The following is an 18,991-nucleotide window of genomic DNA, read 5'->3' as shown; positions in this document are numbered from 1 at the left end:
GCCACTTTAAATAATGGAACACTAGTCACATTAATAATGTTTTATACTGCTTTACTCATCTCATGTATATGCTTTATTATATTCTACTGTATTAAGTCAATGCCACTCCGACATTGCTTGTCCTAATATTTTATATTTATATATTTCTTTATTCCATTCTTTTACTTTAAGATTTGAGTATTGTTGTGAATTGTTAGATACAATAGCACTGTTGGAGCTAGGAACACAAGCATTTCGCTACACCCGCAATAATGTCTGCTAAATATGTGTATTCAGTTAAACTGGAAAGCATTTGTAGGACTATAATTTCCTTCTCATATCGTTGCCTATAATATGTCTCCACACACCTAGGACTACACTATTGATGGAGTCAAGAAAATGTTGTTTTTATTGATGTCAATTTCTCAGTGTCAAAGTACCCTGCCATTTCGATCATTTGTGTGGTATTAAAAAAGATTCGGGCAAAGTCTCCAGTCATGTAAAATGACGTAGAATTGCGTGAAATGCGTTTATAAAAGGCCACATTTTTCCTGGACCCTAAGCTACTAAAAATCATCCCCATGTGTGCAACTTCTGTAAGTGCCTCTACTCTACTGCCTTATGCCATTACTCAAATGCGATGATATGCATGCAATGCTTAATTATAAAGGTTACTTTTTCTTCCATGCGTTCCGGTACCTCAAAACTCCCCAGGGAAGCCCCCTCTCGTGCTCACTTTTTGTTCCGGCACCTCCCGATTTACAAATTAAGCACTGCTATCCCCTGTGTCACGGAGGCTCTCCTCACTACCAAAGCTGACTCTCATCCTCTTAGATCTATCCTCTGCTTTCAACATCATGAACCATCAGCTCTTCCTCTCCACCCATTCAAGCCTCAGGCTCTGCACACTCTTGGATTGCATCCTACCTGGCAGGCCACTCCAACCAGGTGACATGGAGAAGATCTGTGTCTGCACCACATACTCTCACTACTGGTGTCCCCCAGGGTTAGGTTATAGGTACTCTCCTCTTCTCTCTATACAACAAGTCACTCGGCTCCGTCATATCCTCACATGGTCGCTCCTATCATTGCCTTGTGGATGACACTCAACTACTTTTCTCTTTTCCCCCTTCTGACACCCAGGTGGCTACATGCATCTATGTGTGCCTGGCAGATGCAGTATGTTAGCTTGGATGTTGTCCCACCACCTCAAGTTCAACATCGACAAGACAGAGCTACTCTTCCTCCCAGGGAAGGCCTGCCAGCTCTAAGACCTCTCCATCATGGTTGACAACTCCATGGTGCCACTCTCCCAGAGTGCAAAGAACCTTGGCGTGATCCTGGACAACACCCTGTCGTTCTCTGCAAACATCAAAGCAGTGACTTATACCATCCAACCCCTGCAACTTATCCAGAACGCTGCAGCCCACCTGGTGTTCAACCTTCCCAAGTTCTCCCATGTCACCCCGCTTCTCCCCACATTCCACTGGCTTCCAGTCGAAGCGGATTGTCATGTGACTTTTACTGAGGAGTGGCTTCCATCTGGCAACTCTACCATAAAGACCTAATTGGTGGAGTGCTGCCGAGATGGTTGTCAACTGTGGTACCTTAAATAGACAGGTGTGTGCCTTTCCAAATCATATCCAATGAATTGAATTTACCACAGGTGGACTCCAATCAGGTTGTAGAAACAGCTCAAGGAAGATCAATGGGAACAGGATGCACCTGAGCTCAATGTTGGTCTGAATACTTATTTAAATAAGGTATTTACATAACTATTCAGTTTTCAGTTTTTTTATTTTTAATACATTTGCAAAAAATTAAAAAAAACATTGAGACTAGTGTTTTGTGGGTACTATTTAATGAAGCTGCCAGTTGAGGACTTGTGAGGCGTCTGTTTCTCAAACTAGACACTAATGTACTTGTCCTCTTGCTCAGTTGTGCACCGGGGCCTCCCACTCCTCTTTCTATTCTGGTTAGAGCCAGTATGCGCTGTTCTGTGAAGGGGGTAGTACACAGCGTTGTACGAGATCTTCAGTTTCTTGGCAATGTTTTGCATGGAATAGCCTTCATTTCTCTGGCCGTTTTGAGCCTGTAATCGAACCCACAAATGCAGATACTCAACTAGTCTAAAGAAGGCCAGTTGTATTTCTTTTTTAATCGGGACAACAGTTTTCAGCTGTGCTAACATAATTGCAAAATGGTTTTCTAATGATCAATTAGCCTTTTAAAATTCTAAACTTGGATTAGCTAACACAACATACCATTGGAACACAGGAGTGATGGTTGCTGATAATGGGCCACTGTACACCTATGTAGATATTCCATTCAAAATCAGGCATTTCCAGCTACAATAGTCATTTACAACATTAACAATGTCTGCACTATATTTCTGATCAATTTTATGGTATTTTAATTAACATAAAACTAGCTTTTCTTTCAAAAATAAGGACATTTCTAAGTGACGCCAAACTTTTGCACCGTAGTATATATCTGGACATGCTTATCATATTTCATAAATCCCTATCTATGCTGTCCCTGCAGACAAAGCATCAGCAGCTCTTTGATATAGATAGATGCTTTCTCAGTGTCCCCATTTCGCTGCTCGAACGCCCTCCTCCCCCAGAAGTTTCTGCACACTCTTCTCTTATCTCTCCTCTCCACAGCGTCCTTTATCAGCACCAGACACAGAGGGCCCACTCCTTGCAGCCAATCAAAGCCTGGATAATTAGGCTATTCAAGTGGAGCCTCAATGCAAAGAATGGGCTCAATTTGAGACTCCCCTCAGAACACCACAGCATTTCCCTCCCTGTGGCCCTTCACCATAGTCTCACTGTTATCACTTGTGGAATAATATAGACAGACAGAGTTACTGGAGCAAAGCAAGTGTCTTTTGTGCTGTGTAGCCATTTGGGCTGTACCAGGCAAGGGGATTTAAAAGGAGTTAACACTAAGGCGGTACAGTATATTCTCTGGTATCATACTCAACATGCATGACTTTCACAAGCAGCCATACTCCTCCTCTTAGACGAATCAGGAGTCATTGATAAGCCTGTCCATGAGACACATGCAATCAAAGAGGAGGAGAGGGAAGACTAGAGAATTGCACTCACTTTGAGAAGGGGCTTTGCAGCACAAGAGAACATCCCCAATGGGCACAGATGTCAATTCATTGGATTTAGGTTCAAAGTAGATGACTTTTTGCAAATCCAATCAGTGTTCCCATGTTGATTCAACATCATCGCATTGATTTTTTGGGGTTGATATGACAGGGAAACGACATTGATTCAACCTGTTTTTGCCCCGTGGGTATTTACATATAACATCTGAGTACGAGTTCTGAACTGGATCATAACAGAGCCTGTTTTTTACTTGTCCATGCGAGTAAAGAACAAGAATCTCTTATAACATAGGTATGTAGGTGAGAGCAGGTGCAGTACAGCTGCCTACCTGTTGTAGAGGTCATCTGGATAGCTGTCATACTCCAGGTCATAGTCAGATCTGAGAAGAGAGAGGGAAATGGTGAGAGAGAAGGAAAGAGGAATATGATACGGTAGCTGTGCATTGGAGGGCGTGAGGGGATATGATGGTGTTAGAAGGGGGAAGGATAGAACACGGGTCAATGAAGACGGATAGGTGGCTTGTCCATGGAGAAGACAGATTGATACAGACACTTAAGGCTGATGTGCTATGTTTTAACATCGCCATAATCTAGTCTTGACCTGTGGAATCCCTGTTACTCTGGGGACGAAGCCTCTCTTTCTTCTCCACACTCATGGGGAAAGTGAAGTGTGCTTCCACTCCCCCTCTTGGACCTTTCCTGTCCAGGGAAAGGGGGGGGGGGCTGTTGCTGACTGCTCAAATAACGGCGGCAGATGAATGGCACGACAATGGGCCTCAGGATCTCCTCACGGTATCTCTGTGCATTCAAATTGCCATCGATAAAAAGCAATTGTGTTCATTGTCCATAGCTTAAGCCTGCCCATACCCACTAAGAAATAGTGGGCATACGCTACACCGGTAAAACATTATCTAATTAATACAACATGCCCAAAAAACTATAGGCTATTACACCAATTTTGAACGTTACTGCATGTCAGCTGCCTGAAAAATGTGTGAGTTGACTGGGAATAAGGTAGCATACGCTCCAAATTGCATTGTGGTTTGAGGAGAACACTTACATTTTGTCAAGGTGGAGATGAGTGGAGATGAGTGCCTGAGACACTCACAGACAAGGCAGAGATGAGTGGCTGAGACCGAGGTACGCATGAACAACAGTGGATGCATTAATTCAGGCTACAAGTGTAGGCCCAATGACAATCTCAGAATGTCATCGCAATAGGTGTGGTGTAACTGACGTCTCTTTCCATTCATCAAACAGCGGGTGACCAATGCACTGTTGGGGTTTGGATGCTGAAGTTATTTTGTGAGTGAACGAATGTGCCAGGTTGCCTACAGGAGTGCCTGTTTGACAATCAGATGAAAACATCATGGCTGGTTGTGTTTCTGACACATTAAAAGGTGTAGGCGGTGTGTCCATAAGGCTAGGGGAAGCTAAGCTTTCCCTACGGTAAATGTATTTAAATTGCCAAAATGATTTAACCTGATTAGCTTACTCCTGTATATAAGAAATAAATCAATAATTCGAAATAGGCTACTACACCAGAAAGCATGATTTGGTCACAGAGGATCGTTAGCTTCTTTACAAGGAATAAGCTGTGGATTGTTTTAAATCGCATAGCCTACAGTTGGAAGGGCCCGCAGTTTGGGCAGCGACGCTGAAAATTCCAAATAGAATATATGAATGTTGAGTTACAACTGTCAGTGAAAAGCAGAGAGACCCAGCCAGGCATATCACAATATTTAAAAAAGCAATCGCGGAAAAACTGTTTGGAAAGCAAACGGCTATTGCTGCAAAGAGATGACAATTAAAAGACTCCAATCCGTCTTTTAGTTATCAAAATTCCATTCCATCCAAGACCATACCATAAAACCCACCGTCACCATGGGGCACTATGTTCATAACTTCTGCAAACCGCTCACACACATGACGCCATACACATGGTCTGCGGTTGTGAGGCCAGTTGGACATACTGCCAAATTCACACATGATCTGCCATACACATGGTCTGCCATACACACGGTCTGCCATACACATGGTCTGCCATACACATGGTCTGCCATACACATGGTTGGGTTGATATGACAGCAAACTGCTCTGACGCCATACACATGGTCTGCGGTTGTGAGGCCAGTTGGACATACTGCCAAATTCACACATGGTCTGCCATACACATGGTCTGCCATACACATGGTCTGCCATACACATGGTCTGCCATACACATGGTCTGCCATACACATGGTCTGCCATACACATGGTCTGCCATACACACGGTCTGCCATACACATGGTCTGCCATACACACGGTCTGCCATACACATGATCTGCCATACACATGGTCTGCCATACACATGGTCTGCCATACACATGGTCTGCCATACACATGATCTGCCATACACATGGTCTGCCATACACATGGTCTGCCATACACATGGTCTGCCATACACATGATCTGCCATACACATGGTCTGCCATACACATGGTCTGCCATACACATGATCTGCCATACACATGGTCTGCCATACACACGGTCTGCCATACACACGGTCTGCCATACACATGGTCTGCCATACACATGGTCTGCCATACACATGGTCTGCCATACACATGGTCTGCGGTTGTGAGGCCGGTTGGACATACTGCCAAATTCTCTAAAATGACGTTGGAGGCGGCTTATGGTACAGAAATGAACATTCAATTCACTGGAAACAGCTCTGGTGGACATACCTGCAGTCAGCATGCCAACTGCAGGCTTCCTCAAAACTTAAGACATCTGTGGCATTGTGTTGTGTGACAAAACTGTACATTTTAGAGTGGCCTTTTACAGTACAAGGTGCACCTGTGTAATGATCGTGTTGTTTAATCAGATTCTTAATATGCCACACCTGTCAGGTGGATGCATTATCTTGGAAAATGAGAAATGCTCACTAACAGGGATTTAAACAAATGTGTGCACAACATTGGAGAGAAATAAGCTTTTGGTGCGTATGGTACATTTTTGAGATATTTTCTTTCAGCTAATGAAACATGGGACTAACACTTTACATGTTGCGCTTATATTTTTGTTCAGTGTATATTCACGTCACCAACTAACTGATTAAAACACACTGTTTTGCAATGAAGGTCTATGGTGTAGCCGGAAGGCAACTATTTTCCGTCGTCCTCTGGGTATATTGACTTCAACACAAAACCTAGGAGGCTCATGGTTCTCGCCCCCTTCCAAAGACTTCCAAAGTCATTATGATGACTTCTGGAGGACGTCCTCCAACCTATCTTGCAGCATGAACTGACATATTGTCCACCCAATCAAAGGATCAGCCTACTCAATTTAGCCTACTCAAACACCTGGCTCCAGCAGAGAGGAATGCTATTTATGTTAGCTAGCTGGCTAAGGCTATCCAACACTGGAACTCTTCCAAGTCAAGGTAAGCTTTTGGTTTTAATAATTTATTGCCACCGGGGCTGCCAGTGGAACTGTTAAACTGCTTTCTGTACACTGCTCTGCGTGATTGTAGCCAGTTTTCTAATGCTTTAGTTCTAGGAGTTATGTTTACCATGACGTTAGCTGATATGGTGACATTGACAACGATGTAGACTGTGTGTAGCGGTTATGGTCACAGACAGCTGTTGTGTTGGCACTGAAGACCCCAAGTGAAGGGAAAAGGTAAGAAGGCAGTGATTGTGTAGAAGCAAGAAGGAATTATACAACAAGCAAAGTGATGATGCTGTTTGTATGTGGCTGCTATGAAAGTGAACTGTGTGTGCGGATGATCAGGGGTGTATTCATTCGCCAATTCTGTTGAAAAATGTTTCTTAAACGGAAGCAAAGGGAACAAAACGGGGATAAATCTACCTGAATTTGTCCGATAGAAACTCTCATTTGCAACGGTTTGGACTAATGTAAACATTTATTCGTAGGCTGGGTTGTAGCAACCTCATGATGGGTATAGGGAAAATGTGTGTATCATGTAGTAGCCTAAAACTATCAATAGAGAGTGAGTGAGATGACCAGAGAGAAAGAGAGAGAGAGAGCTTATCTGTATTAACCTCAAAGCTCAAAACAGCATCCCTCCACCACCACTACACACAGGGTCTTGTAAGCTAAAATGATATATAGCTCCAGTCCTTTTGAAAGCTAAGCCAAAAGCTCTAGTCCTGCTGTCTGCTCATTAAAAGCCCTGCATGACTCTGCTCCATTCATCTTCATCAGCTTTAATGGGTATTAATCAGCATTTAACTGTGTTATTGATTTTGGGTACTGCCAAACTCCTCACCATTTACTATTGAGTGGTGCAGTGAACCAGTCATATTGAGTTGTGTATAACCAAGCATTTAACTATTATTATTGATCTGTCTGAGGACAACAACAAAGTTACAGATGTAGGATCTTAATTTTAGCCAGTTCACTACAGCAGAAAAATTATCCTGCAGCAACAGGACATGTGAGTTATTATGTGGATTATAATTCATTGACATTTTGTTGTAGAGGATGATACATTTTCCGTTAGGTTAAATCAAGACTGAAATGTCTAAGTGGAAATAACAAACTTCAGAATCCTTTTTAAAACTCAAACACACTACCAGTTTACATTTCCCGCTTTGCAGGAAAATTGTCAGCAACAAAAGAGTGATCAAATTAAGATTCTACATCTGTACATCCTGACTGCATCTTTGTTATTAGATATTATGGCATAGATAATTAAACTTTATACGCACTTGCCCTGTAGTGTCTCTATGTTCTCCATGCATTTACTATTTATTGGGCTGTTTAGTCCCGCTGATCTATAATAACAGTGATGAGTAACACTCCCACCATCTAATATGGGTTCGTTAGGGCAGCGATTTGTTGTTATATTGTATTGCACAGCATATAATAAAGGATAGGCTACCAGGGATAAAGGCCTTTACAGTGAAACACTATTAGTATTAATAAAGGAATTTATTCTCGGAGGTAAATCGATCTTTTTCTTTTTCTCTGTTTCCTCTGGTTTGACCAGCTGCAGTGGAGATTAACAATCCTGTTTATCTTTAGTGCTTCATCCAGACAAATACCTCCTGCAGGTAAACTCAGTACATAGAGCAGAAGTAAACCAAGGTAGAAAACGCAATGATAAAGCTGAGGTAAACTGAGGTAAAACTGTATGGTACGGAGTAAGCTAAGGCCGAGCAAGGTATGCAGAAGTGAAGTAAGGTGGTCGACATACTGTAGGTAAGCCATGGTCAGGGTTGGATAGGTTACTTTGTAAATGTAATCTGTTACAGTTACAATACTCTCTCAGGTGGAACAAACTTAAACCCAGGTTTTTTTTCAATGCTGAATTGAATGTCATTGAGAAAACAGAAAGGTGTCATAATGTATTTTTTTCCGCAAACATCCTTTATGAATTTAAAAGTAATCCTAGAAGTAAGTAATCATCTACTTTTCAAAAGTATCTGTAATTTAACGTAACTGATTACAGTTGTAAAATTAAAAATAAAATAAAAAATGTAATCAGATTACATGTAATCAGTTACTCCCCAACCCTGGCCATGGTAAGGAGTACTCAAAGGTAAATAAGCAACTAGCTAGTGTACACAACACAGAAAGATAGCATGAGATGTGTTTTGCGCAATCATGTGACATCGCAAGATTTGATCCTGTATTTTAAGCCCTATCCAGAAATGAGAATTGCACCAAAAATTAAAGCTATTGTCTGAGGATGGTGCTGGACCATCTGCCATAAAAAGAGGCGACAGTTGATGAAAAATCCTTAAATAAAGGTTCAAATCCAGTCATGTCACATTGCCTTCCCTCCCTTCCTTCTTCCCTCCCCCAGATAGATGTATTCTGATTTAATGTAGAGCCCTCAGAAGTGTGCTGCTGTGTAATAAATCAGCTTGGCTGCAGCGTGACCAGGGTTAATGGGCCGAGGAGCTGATTTCCTGCCACTTCAGCTCCTCTCAAATCGAAGGGCGGCCCCGATCCAAGCTGAATTATGACAGACATACAGCGACGAGCGGCCATGCAGGCAGACTGGCAGAGGCTCAAATACAGGAGGATGTCACTGTGTCTTATACAATAAACCTTATTCAAAGGCTGAATCTGGCAACCCCAACGTACAAGTTTTGAGGTACATTGTTGGTACTGAGATTATATGGCAGTATTAGTGATTTCATCAACAATGCAGCATTAACTGGTCCAGAATGTTCTTTCAATAGTCCCTCTTTTGACAGAGCAAGGGGATCTTTAAATGCAAAACACCTGTATGTGTCATAACCTTTTGTTTGCTGCCTTGTTATTTGTTCCCATCTTTCATTTGTTCTTTGCTGGTAAAGCAAAGCTTACCGTACTGAATGTATTGTCTCTATGAGAGACGGGGAGGTTTAATGGTTGGAGTTTTACATTACATAATAATTAACCTGTTATTTTTCTGTTCAAAGGAAGTGCTGATTCATCTTTTCCTATTAAACACACATCTTAGCAGGAGATGAAGGCCAAAGACATAATTATCGTTCTGTCTCTCTCTCTCCCCTTCCTTCCTTCCTTCCTTCCTTCCTTCCTTCCTTCCTTCCTTCCTTCCTTCTCTCTTCTTCTTCCTTCCCCTTCCTTCCTTCCTTCCTTCCTTCCCTCTGTCCCTCCCTCTCTTGCTTTGTCTATGTGTTACAATCACATTGAACACAGGAACGAAAGAGAAATATACGGAAGATATAAAACACAACCACAGGTGTGCAGAACACAATGTAGCCTACTGTGAACATAGCCAAACAGATCAAGGCACAGTTTCAAACTGAATCCCCCAAACATACGCTTTGATCATATGGAACTTTTCCACCGTTGAGCCAATTAAAACCTCTCTTGAAACAAGTTTGGTTGTAGATGCCCTGAGGCCTTCAGCCTGCTGTGAATTCCATGACGCTGTCGGAGAATTTCAACACAGCCAAAAACCTGAAGTAAAACCCGTGCCCCTGTTGAGAAACAACCCAAATGACACACTCAAGGGTATGATCAGTCGATCACGTCAGAGGAAGAAGAGAGAGGAGGTTCCACTCCAGTGTACCTTTCTGTGATGTCGCAGTTGGCACTATTAGCTCTAATGCATGGGGCTCATGTGCTGCGCAAGGGCAGAGTCTGTAAATAAACAGGATAAATCCCCGTAGAGATAATTCTCTTTTATCACTATAGATGAAGCACTCAATATGGATGTACCTTTGAGTATTAGTCAGATAACAGGACCCAGTACTTAGAAACACTAGCCTCCCTCCACTGCTCAATTGGAGAAGGTATATGGGGTGAGTGTATGGGTATATCAGGCACAGTGTGATCAAAACAACAGTGTAGGGACTTTTACTCTACAACAGCCTGTAAAGCCTCTGAGCTCCATATTATCTCTGCATCTCTGCTGGGCTGATCTTTAAAACGCTGGCTCTATTTGCTTTTATAGAACTGGGGAGCTGGGCTGTAACTCAGATCAAATGGATGTTGCACTCTTCTAAAGTGAAAGGGCAGCTCTCTAGAGCTCTGAAAGGCCAGCGACAAGCACAGTCCTCACTGGCTGCGTAGAGAGCAATCTCATTTGTTTTTCTTCCCATTACTGTAATTATGCAATGTGGAATGATGGTCTACTGTGACAGCCTAGGTGTCTTTTCTGTATCAATGTACCCAAATTCTGCATCCAATGTTCTTTCAAAGAAAAAAGGAACCAGCCATACAGTGTTTTTCTCCCAATAATTGGAATCTTGACAAATACTTTGTGATACTCCAAAGGATATTAATGTTTTGATGACAGTCAACAAGACTTATTGTTCCCACGAGATTAAGGAAATTGACTTTTGTATGATTCATAATACACCAAAAGAAAATAGCATTGACATTTTCACGAGTTGATCCCTGAAAGTACTGTGTGATTACCTAGATAACCTGCCAACCACTATTACGACACACTGATGCCACATTTGCTTACTGTGGATAATCCATGTCTTTATCATCACATAATAAAACAAAGCCATGAATCCCACCTGTTGTCTAGTCTTTTTCTAAGTGGCATTGCTAGACTGATATAGAATGATCCCACTGCAATGCTACCACAGACGAATTATGTGCGAGGTCGTGGCCTGCCTCTTACTACTGCACTGGGACTGAGCCGTCCGTCCGTCGGTCTGTCCGTGTGGCATGTTTACTGCAAGTCGACGTGCACACACTTGTGTGTGTTTTTGTTGTGTGTGTACAAGCACAATGAAGAATACGAAGAAGATAAAGAAGAAGCACTTGGTCTCTGGGCTAGCAAGGCTCCTCTGACAGATTCATTTAGCAGTGGCAGGAAGCAGGAAGCAGGAAACAGAAGCCCTTTAGAGTGATTGTATTATGTCTGACTAATTGTGAGTGAATCCAGAGAATGGAGGGGAAGAGATCCATTGCAGGTGACATGTTTGGGCTCCCCATCGGGACAGCTCTTCAGTCAGATAGGTCCAGAGTAAGACAAGGGGTTTGGAGAGCACTACAGTGACAGATGAGGCAGAGACAGAATGGGACAGTACACAACCTTCACAAAGAGATTCAACTGTGATGGATGGGGATATGAGCAGAGATAATAGATATTGTTTGACATTTTGTTCATTGGAAGCAAGTTATACAGACAAACGACTACTGCTTCTTTTTGTGTCTTTCAGTTTCGTAACCACGGTGGTGAGTTCTTGGGTTATTATCAGTGCTTAGGTCGATCCCATACAATGGTTTCAATTCAAATGTGTAATCTCTGACATGGATGAATCAGTGTTGTGAAGAAAAATCATGTCAATAATTTAAACTTTTAAAAAAAACATTTTTTTTAGATCTTACAGCACCTGGTATTCCCAGGTGGTCACCCATCCAAATTCTAACCAAGCCCGACCCTGCTTAGCTACCAAATGTGTTCAGGATGATATGACTACAATCATATTTGTTTGTAACCCATTTTCTCAAATTACAACCTTGGTTAGCTTGCAGGCGCCACAAGGAGTTGCTAGAGCGCGATGAGCCAAGGAAAGCCCTCCCGGCCAAACCCTCCCCTACCCCGCACTGTGCCAATGGTGCGCCTTCCTATGGTGTTCCCGGTCATGGCCGGCAGTAGTACTGTAGTACTGTAGTATTTTTGACAGCTGCGTCACTCAGCCCCCCCCCCCCAGCAATTGCTGAAGTAAGTTTTTTGAATCCAATACAGTACTATCATTCAACCTTCCAAGACACCCCAAAGCCAAGCTGAAGGAGGAGACATTACCCAGCTAGAGTGAATTATTTTAGCAGGGGAGGAGAGCAATTTGGCCTAATTTCTGTGGCGGACCCTGAAGCTGCACAATCCACAGACAGCAGATAGCTTCCTTGGTACCAAATCAGCACTCTTATGGAGTTTACATCACTGTTCTCCCCTAGCTCAGACAAACACAACACATGACTATTGGGTAGAGTGCTTTATAGTGTACAACTCAGATAACTGACAGTGTCTTTTGTTCTCCATCCACTAAACCCTAAGAGAGAGAAAGTACTCACAAGTCATTATAGAAATAATGATCAGTATTCAACATTTGCAGCAATACACATGTAGGATAATAATTTGAGTCAGTTTCTACAGCAGGAAAGTAATGTTTTTCGTAAGGAAAAATCAAGTCAATTTCAAAGTGGATTTTCAAAGTAGAAATTACAAACCTCAGGAGCCTTTTTTAAACCTCAAATACACTACACGTTTTAACAGGGTGATCAAATTAAGATCCTACATCTGTAGAACTCTACTCTGTATGTGGATAGGTCCTACTGCTCTCCATTCTTCCGGCCTCATGAGGAGTTCCTATGAAATATGTATCAGCTTCCTGGGTTCTGATGCTTGCCTTTTGAGTGTTTATGGGGGAAATTATGGGAAGAAGTCTGGCGCTACGTGACTGTGAATGGAGGAGCATTGTGGAGGAAACGAGAGCCAAGGCAAAGGAGGGGAATTGGAATTGTGTTTTAATGCACTCACTAGAATGCAGGGAGGTAGACTATAAAGAGGAATGGGTTAGTACTCTTGTGCTCCAGTCTAGTGACCCTCCTGAGAGTGGGTTGGGTGTTATGGAGGATCTAACTGGGATGAGACTGATGTTCTCTGAGGCATGGAGATTCTATGCCCTCTTCGAGGCAAGCAACACTGAACCATGCATGAGAGCACCAGCTGTTCCAGACAAATGTGTGATCATGCTCTCCATAGCTGATGTTAGTAAGACCTTTAAGCAGGTCAAAATTCACAAGGCTGCAGGGCCAGACTGTGTACCAGGACACATACTCGCGTACATTTTCAACCTCTCCCTGACAGAGTCTGTAATGCTTACATATTTCAAGCAGAACACCATAGTCCCTGTTCCCAAGACTGCCAAGGTAACCTGCCTAAATAACTCCCGCCTAGTAGCACTCACGTCGGTAGACATGAAATTATTTGAAAGGCAGGTGATGGCTCACATCAACACCATCATCCCAGAAACCCTAGACCCACAACAACTTGCATACCACCCCAACAGATCCACAGATGATGCAATCTCGATTGCACTCCACACTGCCCTTTCCCACCTGGACAAAAGGAACACGTGAGAATGCTGTTCGTTGACTACAGCTACAGCTCAGTTCATTGACTACGACTACAGCTCAACACCATAGATCCCTCAAAGCTCATCACTAAGCTAAGGACCCTGGGACTAAACACCTCCCTCTGCAACTGGATCCTGGACTGCCCCCAGGTGGTAAGGGTAGGCAACAACACATCTGCCACGCTGATCCTCAACACTTGGGCCCCTCGGGTGTGTGTGCTTAGTCCCCTACTGTACCCCCAGTCCACCCACGACTGCATGGCCATGCACGACTCCACCACCATCATTAAGTTTGCCGACGACACAACTGTGGTAGGCTTGATCACAGACAATGAAGAGACAGCCTTTTTTTGGAGGAAGTCAGAGACATGGCAGTGTGGTGCCAGGACAACAATCTCTCCCTTAATGTGAGCAAGACAAAAGAGCTGATAGTGGACTACAGCGAAATAAATGCAGAGCACATCCCCTTTCACATCGATGGGGCTAAAGTGGAGTGGGTTGAGAGCTTCAAGTTCCTTGGTGTCCACATCATTAACAAACTATATGGTCCAAACACACCAAGACAGTCATGAAGAGGCCACGACAATGCCTATTTCCCCTCAGGAGATTTAAAAGATTTGGCATTAGTCCTCAGATCCTCAAAAAGTTCTACAGCTGCACGATGGAGAACATCCTGCTTGGTATGGCAATTGCTCGACATCCGACTGCAAGGCACTACAGAGGGTAGCGCGTATGGCCCAGTACTTTACTGAGGCCAGCTCCCTGCCATCCAGAACCTCTATACCAGGCGGTGTCAGAGGAAGGCCCTATAAATTGTCAAAGACTCCAGCCACCCTAGTCATAGACTGTTCTCTCTGCTAGCACATGGCAAGCAGTACCGCAGTGCCAAGTCTAGGTCCAAAAGGCTCCTTAACAGCTTCTACCCCAAAGCCAAACGACTGCTAAGCAGTTAATCAAATGGCTACCAGGACTATTTGCAGTGACACCCTTTTTTACGCTGCTGCTACTTGCTGTCTATTGTCTGTGCATAGTCATTTCACCCCTACCTACTTTTTTCCCTTTTATTAAAAAAATGTACACCTTTTTCTCCCTAAGTGGTAGGAGTTACAGTCTTGTCCCATTGCTGCAACTCCCATTCGGACTCAGGATGCAGGGATGGGACAAGGACATCCCGGCCGGTCAAACCCTCCCCTAATACCCTGACACGTCGCATGCGTTGCCAAATAATTTCAGAAATCCATATTATTCAATGATTGCACCCACACTGCTCGCGCACGTCAACGAGCGTCTGCGTTGCAAGGGCCAAAATAGAAGTCAGTTCTATTTGCGAATCAGATCGAGCTGCAAGTCCTGCCTCTCCCATCTCCTCATTGGTTTATAGAAGCAGGTACCCACGTGCCATCTCCTCATTGGTAATACCCATGTGGGTGACTGAAAGACGAGCGAGGTCGGTGGCGGTAATGCACCTAATTTATGAAAGTTGCCAATCGCAATGTAAAGTCCAGAGAAGAAAAAGCCTGGAAGGAGGAGAGATGACTAGAAATTATTCGGTTGACCGTTTTATGTGTGGATTGATTGTCGGAGTAGAGGACCTTGTGCATTTCAGGTAAAATAACAACTCAATGTTTATATCCCAGGACAAATTAGCTAGCAACATCAAGCTAGCTAAATAGGACAAATTAGCTAGCAAATGCAAGCTATCTAGCTAAATTGACATAAATATTTAATGCTTTTCGACCTGTCCCCAAATTAAAGTAATTGGTTCAGAGTTTGTTTTGGTATTTTAACCTGCGTTTCGTGATCGCATTTGGTGTGGGGGGGCCAAAATACATTTAGGCACGATGGTGCACGCGCGCAGCCAGTTTGGGTCCCGTGTAAACCAAACAACGCTAGGCCAATTGTGAGCCTCCTCGTGGGTCTCCCGGTCGCGGCAGGCTGCAACACAGCCCGGGATCAACCCCGGGTCTGTAGTGATGCCTCTAGCACTGTGATGCAGTGCCTTAGACTGCTGCGCCACTCGGGAGGCCGTAATACCTACTTAAAAATTCAAACAAATTCTGCATTGTTGGTTAAGGGCTTGTAAGCATTTCCTGGTAACGTCTAAATCTGTTCTATTAGGTGCATGAGACAAATAAGATTTGATTTGATGTCCACTATCTCCATATACAATAACGGGCTATGGGGAATATTCAGGTCACTGACATGACCATGAGAACTGTCTCCCATTACCATCTTATTTGCAATCAATATGTATTGAGGGACTGCAGAGAAGCTATGAGTGTCTGTGGGTGTACTGTACTGCATCGCCCAGCAGCTGGATGGGCGTCGATGCCTCCCTCAACCTGCTCTTCTCTGCCTGTTGTCTCTCCTCTCTAATGAAAACTAAGTGTCCCATTAGAAGAACCAATAATGTAAATGTGGAGCCATTGCACCAAAAAATACAGTTACACTGTAGCATGGCTGTTTTAAATTGGCCTCTTTTAAGGCCGACAAAAAAATCCCAAAAGGATGTGACGGATTAGAATTCCGTCGTAAGAGTAGAGGCTTCCATCATGGGGATGGAACTACATCTGGGTCGCACACCATAACAGTTTCAAAGTTTCATCACATTTTCAAAAACACCCCAATCCTGTCTGTCTGCATGCAGTGATAATACATTTGATGTGTGTTGGTTTTTTCAAGCAGCCACAGCAGCATCAACAGTAGCAGCATGTCTCAGGGATGGATTGATAGAGGCCACTCCAGTGACCCAATGAGAGTTAACCCCACAAATAAATAGGACTGGGATGTGACTATGGGCACAGACTGACTGGATATTGGGCTGCTGGTGGGCTGACATCCATGCTGTCTGTCCATTAATCAGACCATCAGACCAGTGATGAAGTTCTGATGTCTGCTAATCCTCTGTAATCTGTCTAGGGAAGCATGGCTGCAGGATCTGGGGGGTGTTGGCTAGCTGTGTTTATATACAAACTTTGGGATTGTCACTTTAAAACATGTCGTTAGACCTAGTATAAACCAGGCTTAAGGCTTGGGATAAGCTATGGGCTGGGCTGGGATACCTTGTACAGAATCAGTCTGACAAAGGCATTCCTCTGCAGCAGCTGCTCCCAGTCCCAGAGCTTCCAGACAGACTATGGAGCCACATTCAGCAAGGCCAAACATGTAGTGAAGTAACAGTGAATACTACAACAACACCCTGGTAACTATACTGTTTTAACAACAAACTGCTACAGATGTAGGATCTTAATTTGAGCCAGTTTGCTGCAGAAGGAAAATAATCCTGCATCAACAGAAAATGTGAATTATTGTGTGGATTATAATTAATGGACATTTTTGTAGGGGTTGGTACATTTTTCGTAAGGGAAAGTAAAGTCTGAAATGTAAAGAATTACAGACTTCAGAAGCCTTTTTAAACCACAAATACACTACCAGTTTTACATCTCCTGTTATCCTGCAAATGTCCATTAATTATAATACAATTCACATTTACTGTTGCTGCATGATTGTTTTCTTTCTGTAGAAAAGTGACTCAAATGAACATCCTATATCTGTAGTTGTGAGGTCCATGACCTTAATGAGGCTGAATCTGGACTCACCCGAAGGCCTCACTGCTGGCTCTCTTGGTTCCTGCCTTTGGGCGACTTGGCCTCAGTTCCCCAGCCATGGTCCTGTCTGAAACACAACGACGGCTATAAAGTCATATCCATTTAGAGGTTCAGTAATGTCAGGTGTAAGGACAGGTGTGTCCTTGTAAAGCAGCCCCCCTGGGGAAATTGGAATGGAGTTGGACAGGTGAGCAGAATATCCTGCCAGATAGTGTCTGACCTTTTACCACCCCGGGCACTCACATGCACGCACACAGACACACAAATACTGGTGTGCGCACACACACGCGCACGTACACACAGACACACACACTCACACACATACACTCTCCCAGAAGGAAATATTAACGAGAGGACTCTGAGCCTAATTGCCCTCTGTCTGCCAGAGTCAAATTAATTGCCTCCCACAGTCATGTTGCTTCACTCCTTCCAACATGTACCTGTCTGTCAATGCAGAGTTCCCTTACCAGAACTGACCCATTATCTCTCTCTCTCTCTCTCTCTCTCTCTCTCTCTCTCTCTCTCCATTCATCCTTTTCTCTCTACCTCTCTCTCTCCATTCATCCTTTTTCTCTCTACCTCTCTCTCTCCATTCATCCTTTTTCTCTCTACCTCTCTCTCTCCATTCATCCTTTTTCTCTCTCTCTCTACTTTCTCCTCCTGATCTCATTTGAGCCATGCTGTGTGTTGGAAAAGGTTCCACATTTCTCAAATCTTGAATGAAAAAAGCACATGTCCACTCAGATGTTGTCAAAGTAGCCGTCCAAGATCCAACGTGGGAGCAAGAGAGAGGGCTTGCTGTCATTTGTTTTTTCTCTCAAGAGACTGCTTGCTGAGAGAGGGCTTGCTGAGAGAGGGCTTGCTGAGAGAGGGCTTGCTGAGAGAGGGCTTGCTGAGAGAGGGCTTGCTGAGAGAGGGCTTGCTGGGAGACTGCTTGCTGAGAGAGGGCTTGCTGAGAGAGGGCTTGCTGAGAGAGGGCTTGCTGAGAGAGGGCTTGCTGACTGCTCTCTTCCACCCTTTTCTTTTCTTCTAAATCAAATACATTTTTTGGGGGGGGGTCACATACACATATTTAGCAGATGTTATAGGTCACATACACATATTTAGCAGATGTTATAGGTCACATACACATATTTAGCAGATGTTATAGGTCACATACACATATTTAGCAGATGTTATAGGTCACATACACATATTTAGCAGATGTTATAGGTCACATACACATATTTAGAAGATGTTATAGGTCACATACACATATTTAGAAGATGTTATTGTGGGTGAAGCGAAATGCTTATGTTCCTAGATCCAACAGTGCAGCAATATCTAACAATTCACAACAATATACACAAATCTAAAAGTAAAATAATGGAATTAGGAAATATAGAAATATTAGGACGAGCAATGTCGGAGTGGCATTGACTAAAATACAGTAGAATATAATACAGTATATACATGTGAAATGAATAAAGCAGTATGTAAACATTATTCAAGTGACTAGTGTTCCATTATTAAAGTGGGGAGGCAGGTCTGGTTAGAGCGAAAGGATGCAAGATCATATCACCCCTAAACAAGGCAGTTAACCAACTGTTCCTAGGCTGTCATTGAAAATAAGAATTTGTTCTTAACTGACTTGCCTAGTTAAAAACATTTTTTAAAGTGACTAGTGATTTCATGTCTCTGTATATAGGACAGCAGCCTCTAAAGTGCAAGGGTGAGTA

At 43.3% G+C, this 18,991-nt stretch overlaps 1 protein-coding gene across 2 annotated transcripts in view; it reads right to left on the bottom strand.

The window, feature by feature from the left end:
• The window catches only part of LOC112219079 (RNA-binding Raly-like protein), a 40,653-nt gene that overhangs the window by 18,261 nt on the left and 3,401 nt on the right, over positions 1-18,991 (bottom strand). For both annotated transcript variants that reach the window (XM_042301155.1, XM_042301156.1), the window contains exons 2-3: positions 17,265-17,340; positions 3,430-3,480 (exon numbers count right to left, since the gene is read on the bottom strand). In XM_042301155.1, coding sequence (XP_042157089.1) covers positions 3,430-3,480; positions 17,265-17,332 — 119 coding nt within the window. In that variant the 5' untranslated portion in view covers positions 17,333-17,340. The remainder of the gene's footprint in view (positions 1-3,429; positions 3,481-17,264; positions 17,341-18,991) is intronic.

Source organism: Oncorhynchus tshawytscha, linkage group LG19 (genome assembly GCF_018296145.1).
Source record: "Oncorhynchus tshawytscha isolate Ot180627B linkage group LG19, Otsh_v2.0, whole genome shotgun sequence".
Lineage (NCBI taxonomy): Eukaryota > Metazoa > Chordata > Actinopteri > Salmoniformes > Salmonidae > Oncorhynchus > Oncorhynchus tshawytscha.
Note: the sequence above shows the minus strand (reverse complement) of the source record. Positions and strands in the feature narration are given on the sequence as shown.